The 20,427-nt window shown below is 45.6% G+C and overlaps 1 protein-coding gene across 4 annotated transcripts in view; it reads right to left on the bottom strand.

The window, feature by feature from the left end:
- Nucleotides 1-2,254: 2,254 nt before the first annotated feature.
- The window catches only part of LOC311127007 (protein tyrosine phosphatase type IVA 3-like), a 47,612-nt gene continuing 29,439 nt past the window's right edge, over nt 2,255-20,427 (bottom strand). For 2 of the 4 annotated variants that reach the window (XM_084158743.1, XM_084158742.1), the window contains exons 2-6: nt 18,500-19,203; nt 12,828-12,920; nt 7,797-7,927; nt 5,085-5,159; nt 2,255-3,904 (exon numbers count right to left, since the gene is read on the bottom strand). In XM_084158743.1, the coding sequence (XP_084014869.1) occupies nt 3,787-3,904; nt 5,085-5,159; nt 7,797-7,927; nt 12,828-12,920; nt 18,500-18,598 (516 nt within the window). In that variant the 5' untranslated portion in view covers nt 18,599-19,203 and the 3' untranslated portion in view covers nt 2,255-3,786. The remainder of the gene's footprint in view (nt 3,905-5,084; nt 5,160-7,796; nt 7,928-12,827; nt 12,921-18,499; nt 19,204-20,427) is intronic. The other 2 variants (XR_014613079.1, XR_014613078.1) reach the window with 2 other exon arrangements.

The raw sequence follows: 20,427 nt of genomic DNA, 5'->3' as shown, positions 1-20,427 counted from the left end.
GGTAGAGCATGGCGCTTGCAACGCCAGGGTTGTGGGTTCGTTTCCCACGGGGGGCCAGTATGAAAAATGTATGCACTCACTAACTGTAAGTCGCTCTGGATAAGAGCGTCTGCTAAATGACTAAAATGTAAAACGTCACCTATAGGTTTAATCAGTATCATGGCCAGCTATAGGTTTAATCTGTGTATCAGTATCATGGCCAGCTATAGGTTTAATCTGTGTATCAGTATCATGGCCACCTATAGGTTTAATCTGTGTATCAGTATCATGGCCACCTATAGGTTTAATCTGTGTATCAGTATCATGGCCACCTATAGGTTTAATCTCTGTATCAGTATCATGGCCACCTATAGGTTTAATCTGTGTATCAGTATCATGGCCACCTATAGGTTTAATCTGTGTATCAGTATCATGGCCACCTATAGGTTTAATCTGTGTATCAGTATCATGGCCACCTATAGGTTTAATCTCTGTATCAGTATCATGGCCACCTATAGGTTTAATCTGTGTATCAGTATCATGGCCACCTATAGGTTTAATCTGTGTATCAGTATCATGGCCACCTATAGGTTTAATCTCTGTATCAGTATCATGGCCACCTATAGGTTTAATCTCTGTATCAGTATCATGGTCACCTATAGGTTTAATCTGTGTATCAGTATCATGGCCACATATAGGTTTAATCTCTGTATCAGTATCATGGTCACCTATAGGTTTAATCTCTGTATCAGTATCATGGCCACCTATAGGTTTAATCTCTGTATCAGTATCATGGCCACCTATAGGTTTAATCTGTGTATCTTGTTCTGTGGACTGCAGCTACACTAATCAAGTCTTAGGGCCACATTGTGTATCTATCAATGCTGGAAACACAAACTAATGTATGGGCGAATGGTTGGGATGTTCAGTTTTACATGAGATTGTATGATTGGACTGACAAAGCATGGTGAGAATGGAACAGTATAAATATAATTTATTCTAATTATATGGATGGAACTATTTACACCACTGGGAGCCAAACAAATGCAATGGACTCTCAAAGAACCATGAATGCGGTTATTAAATTGGAAAGTGGCAAGTACATTTTGAAAGCAAATTATGCATTTGATACTAAATGAACACTGTTCAGATATTTTCTTTCCCTGCATGATCAGTAAGTAGGTGCTATTAAATTATGAAAACGAGAATTGGAAACATAACGCAAAACATAAATAAAATGACAGAACACTATGAGACAAAGAAATACCTTTATTCTAAACCCGGATGGATGACTGAGCAGACAGAGCCATGCAAAACAAAACAAGCAGAGTGAGGATCGTAGCCTATGGCATGATGGCAGAGAAAATGTGATTTCATGCAGTCCAAATGGGTAACATTGTACAGTATTTAACCGTGTAGACTAGCCTATATAACAACAACCAATGAATTAATAAGAACGAAAAGGCAACGCCACTAGATGCCACGGTTGGCCTATTACGCTGTAAATGCATATACTTTTTTCTTGCTACATTTGCAGCACATTGAATACATTTCCTTTCTAGATTGTTCTCCCCATCACCAGTAAAACCATATATTCTCCAGTTAAAATCGAGGTGCGCCTAGGTTCACACAATGATCAGAATACATTTTTAGCCGTTATAGACTTGGCCTACATTCGGTGGCCGCTAATAATGATGCTCACGCAAGACAAAGATGCATTTTAATTAGCCTACCGTCTGCAATGTGCCTTGCGCTTATCTCGGGTCCTTTCCGGAATTTGCTATATCGGACGTGCCACAGGCAAAAAGACCTGCGTGATTTATATAGACAATATCACCACGGACCATACATTTATATAATAAAACAAAGAACATAGAATTTGCCGCTCGAGATCTGCCCTATTTCTCAATTGTAAATAGATTAATTCCGGAAGTAGCCTGTATATTGTTCATCATACGTCATTGTTGTACAAACAGGAATGTTTGCGATAATAAAAGTGATGATCTAATCTGCAATATAGATGGTAAATTTGCCATATTATTATCTCAAATTAACAATATGGTGATTGAAGAGAAAACAAGAAATCTATTTCAGAAATTGCACAACATCTAATTCAGGCCAACAATGCCACTGCTGATAATAAGTGTAAGTAACTACAAATGGCCTCTAGATGGCGGCATTTAGCTTGTTTTCACAACAAGGCAAAAGTGGTAGTTTAAAATGATTCGTTCTCCCACAAGTCAACTCCTAAATAAAGCACAAAACAGTCCAGCATACTTTAACAATTACTTTATTTCTTGTACTTCATTAACTGTGAACAATCTGAAGTGGGTTACTTCCAAGGCAGCAGATAAATGTGACAGCTTTCTTCCTAGGATATGAGTCATTCCTTCAGTACCTGTCCTTAACTGAGACTGCGTCTTGCACCCTATTCCTTATCTAGTGCACTACCTTCGACCAGAGCCCATAGGACTATAGTCAAAAGTAGTGCTCTATAGTAGTGCACTATAAAGGGAATAGGGTGCCATTTGGGACGCAAGAGGAGTGACAATTATATCCACACTGACAGATACAGAACTCAGACGTTATTTCTGAGCAGACGGTTCAGTTGGCTGTTTTTCATCCCAGAGACGACTACTGTGCACCGTCATGTTTACTTTCCAAAAGCATAGTATGCGTCCCAGATGGCACCCTATTCTCTTTATAGTGCACTACTTTTGACCAGAGCCCATAGGGTCAGCGCGTGTGTATATTTGATGGCATTCCAGCCCATAGGCCTCTGGTCAATAGTAGTACCCTATATAGGGAATAGGATGCCATCTGGGACACCAAGCCCACCCAGGCTCAGCTCACACTCTCACAAGATACACTGAGATCCCCCATGTTGTACAACACAAGCAGCCAGTGGTGAAGAATCCTAATCCCAGAGTATTTCATATCACAATGTAAAAAATATTGCTATTTAAAAACCAGCGACTCAGCACAAAACCTTGCCCTATATTAAGTCCCATCCCACCTCCCCACATCCTCAAAAAGAAGGGGACAAGGACATGATTCTAACGAGTGTTACCTTTCATGCATTATGAAAACGGAGCAAGATGGGCGAGCTCTGTGGATGGCGTTCAATTTAACAAAGATGTTCAACTGGATGTTATCGAAACACTGAGATAAAAACACACAGACAGCAAAACATCTGTTATTTTTCATGATTATTTCATTCATGTCATCATGGCTAGCAGGGCCTTTCAGTTAACATGGTGTGTGGTGATGTAAAGTGGGCCTGTTGTGATAGCTAGTGGTCGGTCGGTGTGTTTCATTGACAGTGCTTTGGGTTGGGTCAGTGCTAACTAGCAGCAGAGAGGAAAGAGGAAGGAACAGGCCTGGGACAAAGCTGACAGTGTTGCTGGTGGTGGAGGGGTTGGTATGGTGGTCAATGGCTGTGTGTGTGTCACAGTCAGTGCAAAATAATTTATGTCAGTGTGTGTGTGTGTGTGTGTGCACTTGATGGCAATCCAGGTCGGTAGTTGTTTGGTTTTCCTCTCTACGAGTTTAGTTGGCCAGCACTTGGGGACGAACGTGTTAATTCAAAGACATCAGAGAGAAGATGGTCTCTCTCTAACAGCCCTGAGAGTGAGAAGAATCCCAACAGAACAGTGGAAGCTAACTCTCCCATGGAGACAGACAACAGGTCAGGGGCCTAAATGCATCGCAGAGGGGGTGGAGGTCGGTCCCAATATTAAAGTCCATGTAACCGTTCTATATCGGTCAGAGCAGTCAGGCCAGGCTGCGGTGCCACACCACATCACATCACATCACGCAGCACTTGTTCTTGTGTTTGTGAGGGTCTTTGAAGCGTAGTCTCTGTCTGGAGCGGTATTTCTCCAGGTAGGTCAGCTGCTTGCTGTTGATCGCTCCCCTGCGCTTCCTGAGACAGAGAAAGACAGGTCTATTGTTACTCCCTACAGGAATCATTGTTCTGTCCCAACTGGCACCCTATTCACTAACTCTGACCAGTGCCCACAGTGTACCCAAAGGGCTCTGGCCAAAAGCAGTGCACTATATAGTGAATAAGGTTCCCATAGGGCTCTGGTCAAAAGTAGTGCACCATTTAGGGACTAGACTCATCAAGACTGATTGTTCATTTCGTATATTATACTTGAAGTTAAACAGCTTGACATTTTAGCCCTACACCACAATGCTAACATGGATAGCTTCGCTATATATAAGGGCCGTCATGTAAAGTCACATTTATAATTCACTTTGGGACGATTTACCGGATCCAGATGAAGCCTATTTATTCTGGACTAAAAAGCACTTTAAATTGAGATTCTCCACTGAGCATGGTGCTCAGTCCGAGAAGGCAGTAGGCTTGATATTTTTCCAGAGAACCCGACCCATAATGTAAAGCCTATGAGTGTCAGAAGAATCCAGATGTGTGCAGAGCCCTGGTTGAGTGAATGACTCTCCCGGCTCAAGCCACGTAGGCCTCCTCACTGGAGACTGGTTTAATCCCCATCTCCACCTTCCCTCCTAATTATCCCTTGTCATGATGTCTACAGCTGTCAGATGAAACATGAACAACACTAAAGGTTGAGTGGACTTCCACTCTCCTTAAAAACATAAAGAGACGGAAGGTGAGGTATACATGCTGCCTGATGAACTGAACCTGGAGGTGAGGTATACATGCTGCCTGATGAACTGAACCTGGAGGTGAGGTATACATGCTGCCTGATGAACTGAACCTGGAGGTGAGGTATACATGCTGCCTGATGAACTGAACCTGGAGGTGAGGTATACATGCTGCCTGATGAACTGAACCTGGAGGTGAGGTATACATGCTGCCTGATGAACTGAACCTGGAGGTGAGGTGTACATGCTGCCTGATGAACTGAACCTGGAGGTGAGGTGTACATGCTGCCTGATGAACTGAACCTGGAGGTGAGGTGTACATGCTGCCTGATGAACTGAACCTGGAGGTGAGGTGTACATACTGCCTGATGAACTGAACCTGGAGGTGAGGTGTACATGCTGCCTGATGAACTGAACCTGGAGGTGAGGTGTACATACTGCCTGATGAACTGAACCTGGAGGTGAGGTATACATACTGCCTGATGAACTGAACTGCCTCCTCATACTTCATCCCACCCTCGATCAGAGCCAGAGCCACCAGCACAGGAGCCCTGGAGGGAGAAACACAAAGAAAAAGCCTTCACGTGCTGCTACTAATACTGGGACTTAAAGACACAGTCATGCTGCTACTAATACTGGGACTTAAAGACACAGTCATGCTGCTACTAATACTGGGACTTAAAGACACAGTCATGCTGCTACTAATACTGGGACTTAAAGACACAGTCATGCTGCTACTAATACTGGGACTTAAAGACACAGTCATGCTGCTACTAATACTGGGACTTAAAGACACAGTCATGCTGCTACTAATACTGGGACTTAAAGACACAGTCATGCTGCTACTAATACTGGGACTTAAAGACACAGTCATGCTGCTACTAATACTGGGACTTAAAGACACAGTCATGCTGCTACTAATACTGGACTTAGAAACAGCATTCACATAGTAATACTGGGAATTAAAGACATCCATTAGTTCCTGTTATGCCCCAAGCAACGTGTTGTCACAACACAGCCAGGTCCCAGGGATTGGAGTTAAAGGCAGGAGGATTCTGGTTTGGACAAAGGAAAGCCTTGCTGCGGGTTGAGAGCTGGAACTAGTTGTTTGTGCTGTATTTCGCCATGATATGGGCACTAATATTTACAGGTAACAAATCATTATGGAACGCTGTAGCCCACGTTCCCTTTTCTAGCCTTATATGGGTTGTTGCTGTGGTTACTGTTAGTCAGTCTGGAAATAGAAAGCTGGAGAGTATAACACCACTAACACAAACACTGGATTTCTAGGAATCATTGTAACAGATGAGGTGCCTGCCTGCCTGGACATGGACATGAGACATTCAAATATATTCATCTATCTAACTCTACCCTGTCAGACCATGTCAGCCCCCAGAGCACTTAGATGTTGCAGAGGTACCAGCTGAAACCCAAAGACTCTCAGCTGATTAACAGGACAACAAACAGTTTGGAGTAAAGCAAACATTGGCGCCCTGTCAAAAACCACAGAGTCCCAGAGGAGGTCTCCAGTACGTCAGAGATAGACATTTTTACATTTTTAGTCATTTAGCAGACGCTCTTATCCAGAGCGACTTACAGTTAATGCATACATTATTATTTGTATTTTATTTTTCATACTGGCCCCCCGTGGGAATCGAACCCACAACCCTGGCGTTGCAAACGCCATGCTCTACCAACTGAGCTACATCCCTGCCAGCCATTCCATCCCCTACCCTGGGCCAATTGTGCGCCGCCCCATGGATCTCCCGGTCGCGGCCGGCTACGACAGAGCCTGGATTCGAACCAGGATCTCTAGTGGCACAGCTAGCACTGCGATGCATTGCCTTAGACCACTGCGCCACTCGGGAGACTTAAGACGGTGCTTCACCAACCCAGGGAGGGGAGGCTGGGGGGGTCAGGGGCTGGGGGGCTCCTTCGGCTTACCCAGGGAGGGGAGGGGAAGAGGGGAGGCTGGGGGGCTCCTTCGGCTTACCCAGGGAGGGGAGGGGAAGAGGGGAGGCTGGGGGGCTCATTCAGCTTACCCGGGGAGGGGAAGAGGCTGGGGAGGACAGGGGGCTATCTTTCAGCTTACCCGGGAGGGGAGGGGCTGGGGAGAACAGGGGGCTGGGGGGGCTCCTTCAGCTTACCCAGGGCAGGGAAGGGAGGGGCTGGGGAGGACAGGGGGCTGGGGGGGCTCCTTCAGCTTACCCAGGGATGGGAGGGGAGGGGCTGGGGAGAACAGGGGGCTGGGGGGGCTCCTTCAGCTTACCCAGGGATGGGAGGGGAGGGGAGAGGAAGAGGGACTCCTTCAGCTTCCTACCAATGAGCTCAACCATTATTAGTACCAACAGCCTGGTTTGACCTGGTTTAAGGGTGCATCCCAAATGGCTCCCTATTTCCCACAGGGTCAAAAGTAGGGCACTATGTAGGGAATAGGGTGCCATTTGAGACGCATCCTAAGCTTTCTCCTCTACTAGCTAGCTAATACTCCATCAGTACAGATGTGACTCGCTGTCTCTCCTCTGCCATAGAGAAGACCTGAAGGAACACCAGACAGGACAGGACAGAGCTAAAATGAGCCTGGTAACCAGATCAGTTTGTGCTTCTGTTTAGTCAACTCCTCTGTTATGTTGGTTAGCATGCCAAACATAATGACTAATGTATGGCATGCCAAATGGGAGTCAAGAGGCTAAACTATAGAACATACAGTACAGGTCTGGGCATGGGCAACCATAATACAGCTAACTGACATTTGACAAGACAACTGGTAACGTCCCAAATGGCACCCTATTCCCTACATAGCGCACTACTTTTGGCCAGAGCTGTTTGACTGACTCTGGTGAGCTAGCTAGTGGAGATTCAATCTGAGAGGATACATTTAGAGACACAATACAAATAAATGCTGCTTCAACGTTGTTCAGACCTCAACCTCTGTGCTTTGAATAATAAACGGTGGATTAGTTGTGAAGGAGTGTCCCTTGGCTAACAGTTGACTTTGGCTTGGGTCTGCCTGCGTGCAGAGAGAGGGTCCTGGTCAGGCTGTAGAAGAGGAGAGACTGATGGCTGTTGGGACTGTTGCCGTCACAGTGGGGGTGACAGACACAGGGTGACACAGCAGCCTCGTGAGCTTGGTTCAACTGTCTTACCCCATCAGAACCCTACAATAGAAGAGTAGTAATGTTCCGTACCGTCCCAGCCCGGCTACACAGTGTACTGCCACGCAGCAGCCAGGGTCCTCACAGAACTTGCTCTTCAGCAGGTTCAGCCAATCATCTACGATCTTAGTGGGAGGAGGGGCACCGTCATCAAAGGCCCAGTCCTGGAAAATACAAAATACATTTGCATTAGAAAAAATTTTATTGTCCACACAATGTGGAAATTGGTCTTCGGCACCACACATCGTAAACAGTACAGTACTGTCTCTGACAGAAACAGCTGATTAGCATTGGCACTGAGGGAGACAGAGTAGCACTACAATGCACTCCTGCCTACTGAAAACTGAGGAACCAGACAAAGCAATATCCCCTACTGAGGGTGAATGTCTTAAAGGGGATTGTGAACCGCTGCATGTCTGAAACAACTGGTTCCAAGTCCCTGCACACTGTAAATGAGACATCTGTACCCACACAACAGGAGGAGAGCAGAGTGTACCATCCTCAGTCATCCAGACATGACTCACAACATGAGACAACTGCCACCACAGACAACATACTGTCCTGTGTCCTTCCTACAGTATTCACTGTTCCTGCTATCTCAACAAGCACCTCCCATCCAAACACAGTGGGAACATTCAGTCAGCGACCGGCGGTTTCTGAGGGCCTAGATTAATCTCAAATGGCATCCTATTATTCCCTATATAGTGCACTACCATAGGGCTCTGGTCAAAAAGTAGTGCACTATGTAGGGAATAGGGTGCCATTTGGGACGCAGGTCCTGTTCCATCAGCAACAACAGCTTCAGGAAAACCTGCTGTCAACCCAGACACACTATAAGGGGTTTGTTTGTAGTTGGTGCAAAACCACAACAGAGAACAGATATCTGGTGACTGTTTGAGTACATCTTTTGATGGGTTTGGGTAGTGTAAATTAACCAGATAGTCGGTTGGATTCAATGTATTTTTCTTGCCATGTTGGCCTATCATCCTCTATAATGACAAATATTATTTCATTGAAGGATTAGACAATGATAGTAGATTAGTTAAGAAATCCATCACAAGGTCAGATATAGGCCTAACGCACCATACAGCATCAAGGATGCTCAACTGAGCTGTTTGACTCCTCCATTTGACAGATGAAGGCTTAAAGCAGAAACCATGGGTATCTAGGAGGGATCAGGCACACTAGAGACACACACACACACACACACACCTCTTATCTTCTAGTGGAGTGGGACTTCCAACAACACCATACCTGCTCCCCCTGTGTTTGATGACAATGCATTACCAAGGCAACAGCTCCCTTCCAAAGCCCTTGGGGCACAGCAGAGCCGGTGGTTCACAGGCCAGGCTGGGAAGGGTGTTATGATGACAATCACCATTTCATACTACCATGAATAGAAGGGTGCAACTGGGACTTTCTCATCCAAAACAAAGTAAAACATACTGCTTTTGATTATAGTTGCAAAAATGATCTGAAGAACTGATACTACAGGATGAAAAGGATGATCTAATCCTGGTTTAGTACCAGTAACAGGATGATCTAATCCTGGTTTAGTACCACTAACAGGATGATCTAATCCTGGTTTAGTACCACTAACAGGATGATCTAATCCTGGTTTAGTACCACTAACAGGATGATCTAATCCTGGTTTAGTACCAGTACTTCTAGGAATGTTCTATGAATGCCAGATTACAGAGCATGTACAGAGACTTTTATCCATTGAAAATGTCTTGCCAGTGTCCGTCAGTGTTTCCTAGCGGTGTTTCTTCAGATCATCTCCAGTGAGGCAACAACAGGAGTGGTGGGTGGGAATTAACTCTACACTGGGGCTAGTGGCATTCAACATGGACACTGCAGGCTGCGTCCCAAATGGGCCATAGGACCCAGAGACTAGGGCCGGGACGTACCAGTATCGCGATACTCATTAGCATCGTGGAAGGAAACAAAACATGAAGCGGATGTAACAGCCCTAATGTTGGAAACATCATCATGTTGTCATCAAGAGTCACATTTATTTATTTTCCAAACTACAGCACACAATATTTTACATACAGCAGGTTTAAGGACCAAAGAGTTCGGTCTGCTTCGTGTTTTAGTTTTTGCCATGGAAATAAATATTGCGATACTGTTATCGTCACAGCCCTACCAGAGCCCATAGGATTCTGGTACAAAGTAGGGCAATATATAGGATATTAGGGCGCAATTTGGGACGCACCCAGTAACACACAGGCAAAACCCACAACAGGGTCCATTCTTCTCTCTCTTCAGTGTTACAGGTATGACATCAATCCTGTACACTGCACGGCCTGACCCTAACCTCACCTGAAATGCTTTGAATTGCTCTGCTTCCTGCTATGGATGTCGAAAGAAGTTATGGACAACAAGATATGTAAAAGTCACCATAACACAGATGATGCAGAAATGCCTATTTGCATGTCTGTTTTGATGCCACAGAACTGCATAGTGGGTGAACCTGCTGTGACAACCTTTAGAGTAAACCTCTCCCTAATAGAATCTTAGACTGTAGAGAGGATGTGGTTAAAAAATAACATTTAAATCCACTAAGAGGTTAACAGTAAGCTATTAATGTTGTGAAGCCCATTCCAACGCAGCCCAGAGCTAGTGACAAGAGCTTGGTGGTGGAGGCAGAGTTTTAATTGTGGCCGAAGAACGTCTTGGGCCATTTCTCGGAACCCCCAGAACAGACCCTGTCACCATGGTATCCCTCCGCCTCTGCAACTTGACTCTTGTACGGCAGGGAGTGAGACGTTTGGCAGAGTCTACGTCTCAAATCTGGCACCCTATTCCCTTTATAGTGCAGTGCACTATTTATGATTAGGGCCCATACAGTTCTGGTCAAAAGTAGTGCACTATATAGGAAATAGGGTGCCATTTGGGACACTACCTGAATGAGTCCACAATCCCTTTATATCAGCTAGATGAATGTTATCACATGATACAGAGGATGGCCTATGTTAAGACAGTCACAAGGTGGATGGATGCACCTCTGGTACATGCCACTGTTATTACGGTTATATATGGCCTTCAAATATACCCCCACTATTACTGATATACAGGTAAGAATAAACTAATGTGCTAAAGCAGTGTGTGTGGGAGTAACATTTCACCGTATAATGCCAATAAATAACCATCACCATCCATGCCAGACAGACAGACCGTGCAGCACATTACACAGCGTGCTGAATGAGACAGACAACAACAACAACATGGTTTCCATCTGGAGTTCAGGGAGATGTGGAAGGGAACAACAGTGAACTAGTTTCACCTGCCAGCCAGTCTCTCTCAGCTGGTGGCTAATCTTCATTTATCTGTGCTCTCTGCTGTGCTACTATTGAAGCAGAGGCACTGACACAGTCACAGTCAGCCAGCCAGTGTATAAGGGTGCGTCCCAAATGGCACCCTGTTCCCTACATAGTGCACTACCTTTGACCAGAGCCAGACTCAGTCAGCCAGGATACAAGGCTCTCTCTCACACAGGGAAGAGAAGAGAGAGGACTCTGTGTGACCGTGTCCGTCTGATAACACAACAGGGAGAGGGTAGCTAAGGGCCTGATATAACCCTGACTTCAAGCTATCTCCCCATCCCTACATTCTTCTCATCTGATGCTACCCCTCCTCCGAGAGGGTACTCTATGCTCCCAACAACGTTATTTAGTCAGAGAGAGAGAAAGAGAGGAGAGGAGAGGAGGAGAGGAGAGGAGAGGGAGAAGCAGAGAGAGAGGCTAGAGACACTGCAGATCCCATGGCAACCCAATGTTGACAGGCCAAGAGGGAGAGCAGGGTCTCAGATGTTGGACTGACAGAGGCTTGGTGGGGAGGTGAGGGGGTGGAGAGGGGGAAGTGAGGGGGTGGGGATGTGGGGGGGGGTTCTCCCTGTGAAGGCTTGTAAAGGCTTCACAGCACGGGGGGAAAAGCTGAGAGAGCAGGAGGGGATGTGTAAGGAGGGGTGCTATGATTCCTCAGCCTGATGTGTGTGTGTTACAATTCCTCCTGCTGCTACTCATGAGTTCTCCCTGTAGAACCAGCGGTCGACAAGCTACCCCCCACCTTGCCAGGGGAACATTGCCGCTACCCGCTGCCAAAACAGCCCTAACAACCTGAGATGATCTCAGGAGGTTAGCCTTTCCCTGTGACTGGCTGTTCATTAAAGTGGCGAAGCTACCGGAAGACATGGTGGGGCTGTGTTTGGGCTGCATGCTGAGGTGAGAGAGAGAGAGAGAGGAGGGGGGAGGAGAAGAAGGGAGAGGAGAGGAAGGGGGAGGAAAGGAGAGGAAGGGGAAGGAAAGGAGAGGAAGGGGAGGAGAGGAGAGGAAGGGGGAGGAGAGGAGAGGAAGGAGAGGAGAGGAGAGGAAGGGGGAGGAGAGGAGAGGAGAGGAAGGGGGATGAGAGGAGAGGAAGGAGAGGTGAGAAGAGGAAGGGGGGAGACGAGAGGAGTAAACAATGAGGTAAACCTTGACGCTGAGCCAGATGTGTGTGTGTGTGTGCTAGTGTGTTCAGGGCAGGAGATAGTGTTTCCTCTACTCCAACACATGTGCAGCAGGGTGAGATCATGAATGACATCCTCCACAGGGCAGAGTGGGGAAACAGGGTCACGTTCAGTAGGAACAAACTGGAGAAAATATTTTTGAAACGGACGGAAAACAAAAGCGAGTAGGCTTCTCTCAATGGACTAGTTCAGGTAGCAGTAGGCTAGTCTCAATGGACCAGTTCAGGTAGCAGTAGGCTAGTCTCAATGGACCAGTTCAGGTAGCAGTAGGCTACGTTTCCCCTCATTTTGTACCTACTGAACACCACCAGGGTCGTATTCATTAATGCACAGTGTACCAAAACATTTGGCACCGTAGCAAAACGTCTTGCAACAGAAAAAGGTTTTCTCATTGGACAAATTCAGGTAGGTCCCCCTCGTTTCAGACTGTTTTGCTTCCGTTTGGTTCCTAGTGAATACGACCCTTGTGAGAGAGAGTAGAGAAGAGAAGTGAAGAGAGATCCTGTGTGTGTGTGTGTGTGTGTGTGTGTGTGTGTGTGTGTATCTTCACTCACCATGACTGTGATACCATCCTTCTCCAGTGGTGTCTTGTCGTAGGTGACCTCACACACCCGGACCACTGTTGTTGCACCATACTGCTTCAGATCCTACAAGAGGGAGGGGGGGAAACCATTCAAACCATATTTCTGTCAATTAACATCTGTATATGGTCTGTTTGTGCCATTTCTCTTTAGAGTGTGCTTGCTATAAATCTTTGTTGCTGCTATCTACATTCTGTCCATATAACTTGATATAAATGGTGTGGCTAATACAAGGGATGGGATAGTGTCCTGTCCATCCATCCATCTACTGGTAACTTCATTAAAACCATTCATGAACACATTCATATGTTGGAGGTTTTGACAATGGGCCCTGTTCAAAAGTAGTCCACTATAGAGGGAATAGGGTGTCAATTGGGACTCAGACCCTGACTGTTCTGAATTCATTTTATCAAGGTGTTCTTGTAAGGCTTCACCTAGCCCAGGGGTGTCAAACGTCCGGCCCGCGGGCCGGATCAGGCCCGCAAACGGGTTTAATCCGGCCCGCGAGATGATTTTGTAAAGTATAAAAATGAGCTGCCATTTTTCAATAAAAGAAACTGCTGTTCCAATTGTGTCCACTGGATGGCGCAATAGCAATTGTGTTAAGCAAGCAAACTGTTTATACCGGGGCAGAGCAAATAGGTCAAGCAAGTGCAGCCAGTCCGGATGAGCTACTTTGTTTTGCCCGCGATATTTATTACGGCTTCTACTTTTAACATTATGTGCTTTGGCACCCTCATTGCCCCAATATGTCTATAATATAAAAGAGAAAAGTGGACGCAGAGTGCAGAGTGTTCCAAGAAAAATTGTCATCCTTCTATTTATTCACGGAATTGAATGGGAAAGCTGTATGTTTGGTGTGTTCACAGCATGTTGCAGTGCTGAAAGAATATAACCTTCGTCGCCACTATGTAAGTCTTCATGCCGACAAATATGACAACTTTCAAGGACAGCAGAGAAGAGAGAAGGTGAATGAACTGTTGGTGGGTCTGAAGAAACAGCAGTCTGTGTTTACTCACAGCCGAGACATCAGTGACGCTGCAGTGAAAGCTAGCTACCTCATTGCTAATGAAATCGCAGTGGCTTCAAAACCATTTAGTGAGGGTGAATTTGTAAAAACATGCATGATGAAGGCAGCAGAGATTGTGTGCCCTGAAAAGCACCAGGCTTTTGCAAATATCAGCCTGACAAGAAACACAGTTGCAGACAGGATTTCCGATCTTTCAGTGGATTTGGACAGCAAGTTGAAGCAAAAAGTAAAGTCATTTATTGCGTTTTCGGTTGCAATTGATGAAAGCACGGACATTACAGATGTTGTACAACTGGCCATTTTCATCCACGGAGTTGGTGCCGATGACAGATACAACGACAGCAGCTGATATTTTCACTGCACTCGTCGGCGCGCTGGACAGGGTCGGAGTGGACTGGTCCCGCGCTGTCAGCCTGGCTACAGATGGTGCGCCCTCAATTATCGGGAAAAAAGCAGGCGTTGTGACAAAGTTCAGAGAGAAAGTGCAATCTGCAAATGGAGGACGTGATTTTTGGACTTTTCACTGTATTTTGCACCAGGAGGCTTTGTGTTGCAAGTCATTAAAGATGGATAACGTCATGAAGGTGGTCATCCAAACTGTTAATTTCATCCGATCCAGAAGCTTGAATCACCGTCAGTTTGACAGCCTTCTCAGAGAGAAAGACCACATCTATGGCCTGCCATACCACACTGAGGTAAGATGGTTAAGCCGAGGTGCTGTGCTGAGGCGTTTCTTTGATTTACGAGAAGAAATTGAACAGTTCATGGAAGAAAAGGGCAAACCAGTGTTAGAATTTAATTCCGCAGAATGGATGGAGGACCTTGCATTTATGGTGGATGTTACAGAGCACCTGAATAACTTGAACAAACAGCTGCAAGGGCGCAACAAAGTTGCCACGCAGTATTATGACAGTATTATGACAGCATTATGACAGCATACTCCTGAGTGGCGCAGTGGTCTAAGGCACTGCATCGCAGTGCTAACTGTGCCACTAGAGATCCTGGTTCGAATCCAGGCTCTGTCGCAGCCGGCCGCGACTGGGAGACTCATGGGCGGCGCACAATTGGTCCAGCGTCGTCCAGGGTAGGGGAGGGAATGGCCGGCAGGGATGTAGCTCAGTTGGTAGAGCATGGCGTTTGCAACGCCAGGGTTGTGGGTTTGATTCCCACGGGGGGCCAGTATAAAAAAAAAAAAAAAGATGTATTCACTAACTGTAAGTCGCTCTGGATAAGAGCGTCTGCTAAATGACTAAAATGTAAATGTAAAATACATTCTTTCAAGTTGAAGCTGTCATTGTGGGAGACGCAACTCGCCGGTGGTGATGCAGCTCACTTCCCCTGTCTGAAAAATGTGTGCGCGACCCAACATGTGGCAGACATGAAGCGGTTCAAAGATAAAATAACGGGACTGTTAAGGGAGTTTGAGCAACGCTTTCAGATTTTTGGTGAACTGGAGAAAGACTTCAAAGTTTTTTGTTCGCCATTCACCGTGAATCCCTCTGATCTGCCCGTCAGCATCCAACTTGAAATAATAGACTTGCAGTGTGACTCGGATTTGAAGGGCAAATTTGCCGCAGCTGGCTTGGACACATTTTATCAGAATCTCTTGCCAGGTTACCCCAACTTGACAGCCCTCGCTGCAAAACGGTTGTGCATGTTTGGAACCACATATCTTTGTGAGCAAGTTCTCTGTAATGAGCATAAATAAAACAAAGCTGCGCTCAAGGCTCACGCACAAGCACTTGAATCACATCCTGAAGTTGGCTGCCACTCAGGATGTGACGCCTGATATTGATGCGCTGGTGAAAGCTAAAAGATGCCAGGTATCAGGAGTCAAATAAACTATGCAACCCCACTTAAAGTGCTGCATGAGACACCCTGATATAGTTCTGTGATCTGTGATATACTTCTGTGAATCACTGAGGCATTGTGTGTTTGTGTGTTGTTTGTCCTCAGAATTTCAAATAACTTGAGGTGTTTTATGATTAATAGTGATGTTGTGGTTTTGGACACACTGTCCTCAGGCTCCAGCTTTATGTTTATATGTTTTTATGTTGATGTGCTATTGTTTTTAATTGTTTTTATTTTATTTGTATATTTAACCTATTCTTGACTCTGTGGTTCTTGCACTTGTTTGGGGAACAGGATTTCATTATTTGTATCTACATTTCTGCCTGAGAAATGACCCCCTGATATAGTTCTGTGATCTGTGAAACAGTTATGTGAATCACTGAGGCATTGTGTGTGTGTGTTTTTTCTTTAGAATTTTCAAATAAACTTGAGGTGTTTTATGATTAATAGTGATGTTGTGCTTGTACTATTTTGGACACACTGTCCTCAGGCTCCAGCTTTATGTTTTATGTTGATAGTATTAAAACAAAGAAAACAATCTGAAGTTGTTGTTTTTAAGTTATATATACCATGATTTTACCGGTCCGGCCCACTTGGGAATAGATTCTCCTCCATGTGGCCCCTGAGCTAAAATGAGTTTGACACCCCTGACCTAGCCAGTGCTGTTGTGTAAAGAGGTACCAGGCCTGTCACATGACACAGCTAGCTACAGTAGTAATACCAATTAGATTGATTTGGTAACAGCCCTGTCACATGACACAGCTAGCTACAGTAGTAATACCAATTAGATTGATTTGGTAACAGCCCTGTCACATGACACAGCTAGCTACAGTAGTAATACCAATTAGATTGATTTGGTAACAGCCCTGTCACATGACACAGCTAGCTACAGTAGTAATACCAATTAGATTGATTTGGTAACAGCCCTGTCACATGACACAGATAGCTACAGTAGTAATACCAATTAGATTGATTTGGTAACAGCCCTGTCACATGACACAGCTAGCTACAGTAGTAATACCAATTAGATTGATTTGGTAACAGCCCTGTCACATGACACAGCTAGCTACAGTAGTAATACCTATTAGATTGATTTGGTAACAGCCCTGTCACATGACACAGCTAGCTACAGTAGTAATACCTATTAGATTGATTTGGTAACAGCCCTGTCACATGACACAGCTAGCTACAGTAGTAATACCTATTAGATTGATTTGGTAACAGCCCTGTCACATGACACAGCTAGCTACAGTAGTAATACCAATTAGATTGATTTGGTAACAGCCCTGTCACATGACACAGCTAGCTACAGTAGTAATACCAATTAGATTGATTTGGTAACAGCCCTGTCACATGACACAGCTAGCTACAGTAGTAATACCTATTAGATTGATTTGGTAACAGCCCTGTCACATGACACAGCTAGCTACAGTAGTAATACCAATTAGATTGATTTGGTAACAGCCCTGTCACATGACACAGCTAGCTACAGTAGTAATACCTATTAGATTGATTTGGTAACAGCCCTGTCACATGACACAGCTAGCTACAGTAGTAATACCAATTAGATTGATTTGGTAACAGCCCTGTCACATGACACAGCTAGCTACAGTAGTAATACCAATTAGATTGATTTGGTAACAGCCCTGTCACATGACACAGCTAGCTACAGTAGTAATACCAATTAGATTGATTTGGTAACAGCCCTGTCACATGACACAGCTAGCTACAGTAGTAATACCAATTAGATTGATTTGGTAACAGCCCTGTCACATGACACAGCTAGCTACAGTAGTAATACCTATTAGATTGATTTGGTAACAGCCCTGTCACATGACACAGCTAGCTACAGTAGTAATACCTATTAGATTGATTTGGTAACAGCCCTGTCACATGACACAGCTAGCTACAGTAGTAATACCAATTAGATTGATTTGGTAACAGCCCTGTCACATGACACAGCTAGCTACAGTAGTAATACCAATTAGATTGATTTGGTAACAGCCCTGTCACATGACACAGCTAGCTACAGTAGTAATACCTATTAGATTGATTTGGTAACAGCCCTGTCACATGACACAGCTAGCTACAGTAGTAATACCTATTAGATTGATTTGGTAACAGCCCTGTCACATGACACAGCTAGCTACAGTAGTAATACCTATTAGATTGATTTGGTAACAGCCCTGTCACATGACACAGCTAGCTACAGTAGTAATACCTATTAGATTGATTTGGTAACAGCCCTGTCACATGACACAGCTAGCTACAGTAGTAATACCTATTAGATTGATTTGGTAACAGCCCTGTCACATGACACAGCTAGCTACAGTAGTAATACCTATTAGATTGATTTGGTAACAGCCCTGTCACATGACACAGCTAGCTACAGTAGTAATACCAATTAGACAGAGTAGGATGACGTTTTCCCTAGACGCTGATCTAGTGTCAGTTCTGTTTTCCCTGAGAGACTCACACGGTGTTCTTAGAACCAGGTTTTCAGGGTTAACCAATCACAGATTTCTATTGTCACCTAATTTGAATATTTAATGTCACCTAATTCCATTCATTGTCACCATATTTCCATTGTCACCTAATTTGAATATTCATTAAGCTTAGCCCTGGGCTAAGAACATGCAGTGTGAACCCGAAGGGGTAGGAGGAGTAAACTGATCTTAGATCAGTTATCTAGGTGCCACTTCTAACCCAGCAGGATTAGACAGCCGAGAGCCAGAACAGTCTGGAAGATTCCTCTCTGTCTCACCTCGATGAAGGTGCTGAGGGTGGCGTTAGTGGGGTTGTGTGTGATGAGGAACCTCATGTTCTTGTAGCAGACCTCGACGGGGGGGGCCGGCCGGTTCATCCTGGACACACTGAGGATCCCACTCTCAGGAGAAGACGCCACGATGCCGACCCAGACCCAGACGCCCGCACCCACCCTGACAGAGGAGTCCCCAGCCCACCAGCTACAGTACACTGTCCTGACACAGCAGGCAGGAAGCCAGGCAGGCAGGCAGGCAGGCCACCAACAGGTCAACCCTGCTAGTCTCTCTGCGGTTGAGGAACAAACCCCAGCAACAACACCCCACCTCAGGAGGACTTTACAAGGTCCTCTCAAGTCTCTCCTGTCCAGGGTGTCTCAGGCTGGTGGGAATAGAGTGGGGGGTTGGAGAGGGTGAAGAGGTAGCTGTCCGTTAGCTTACACTGCCCTTGGTCACCGACACTCACTACCCCATCTGGTGAGTTAGTGGTTCTGCCGTCCGTCGGTCAGTCTACAGTCAGTGTGGGGGTGGTTGGGTCTGGGTGGGGAGGGCGACCTGGCTGTGGGCATTCAGGGGTGGGAGGTGCAGCAGGGCAGCAGGGCCATCCTGCCCCCGGGGGGGCTCAAGCGCTAAGATGTTGGGCGTGGCAGTAGTCACCGCTCCCCTGCAAGAACTCCATCAACGACTGGCCGGCCTGAGTGCAGCGCTGCAGAGACAGAGGAGAGACAGAGAGAGTCAGCGGGACTAACAGTCAAACTACACACACACACACACACACACACACACTTCAACCTACTTTCTACTATCACTAGTCACTCAGTTCAGCACATAATTTCATTTTTTGTTCTAGCTGGGCTGAAGCGCGTTTGGTAAAACTTTATTCTATCAAACTACACACACAGGGTATGGAGAGGACACAGACAGACAGAACACGGTACAGTCAGACAGACACACACAGGGTATGGAGAGGACACAGACAGACAGAACACGGTACAGTCAGACAGACACACACAGGGTATGGAGAGGACACAGACAGACAGAACACGGTACAGTCAGACAGACACACACAGGGTATGGAGAGGACACAGACAGACAGAACACGGTACAGTCAGACAGACACACACAGGGTATGGAGAGGACACAGACAGACAGAACACGGTACAGTCAGACAGACACACACAGGGTATGAAGAGGACCCAGACAGACAGAAGACGGTACAGTCAGCCAGATATGAAACAAAACAGCATTAATAGTTTGAAAACAGCTACTGCAGCATTTATTTAGCTATAGATCACAACTCTCACTTGGGCCCGTACTTTAATATTTGTATTAAATGCCCACACTGTAGAGCCTGGAGTGTTGCCACCTGCCAACGTGGCTGGTGAATTACACATTCTTTCCCGCCAATGACAAAATCTACCCACGTTCGGCAGGTGGCAGGTGTTAATTTTAGGCCCTGGGCCTAGGTGAGGATAACTGATACCCTAAAACTGTCAACTCCACAAATACCAGACATAGCCCCATACGTTAAACACACATAGCCCCATACGTTAAACACACATAGCCCCATACGTTAAACACACATAGCCCCATACGTTAAACACACATAGCCCCATACTTTAAACACACATAGCCCCATACATAGTGTTACAGTTTTTCAGCAGTCTGCATACGTCGAGATCATAGGACACAAATGGAAAACACTGTGCTGTAAAGACACCTCCAGTTATTTGTACTATTTCAGCGCTGTAGGGACACTTCTCCAGTTATTTGTACTACTTCAGCGCTGTAGGGACACTTCTCCAGTTATTTGTACTTCACCACAGTAGGGACACTTCTCCAGTTATTTATATTTCAGCGCTGTAGGGACACTTCTCCAGTTATTTCTATTTCAGCACTGTAGGGAACTTCTCCAGTTATTTCTACTACT

The sequence above is a fragment of the Coregonus lavaretus genome, assembly GCF_964263955.1.
Source record: "Coregonus lavaretus genome assembly, chromosome: 3".
NCBI lineage: Eukaryota > Metazoa > Chordata > Actinopteri > Salmoniformes > Salmonidae > Coregonus > Coregonus lavaretus.
Note: the sequence above shows the minus strand (reverse complement) of the source record. Positions and strands in the feature narration are given on the sequence as shown.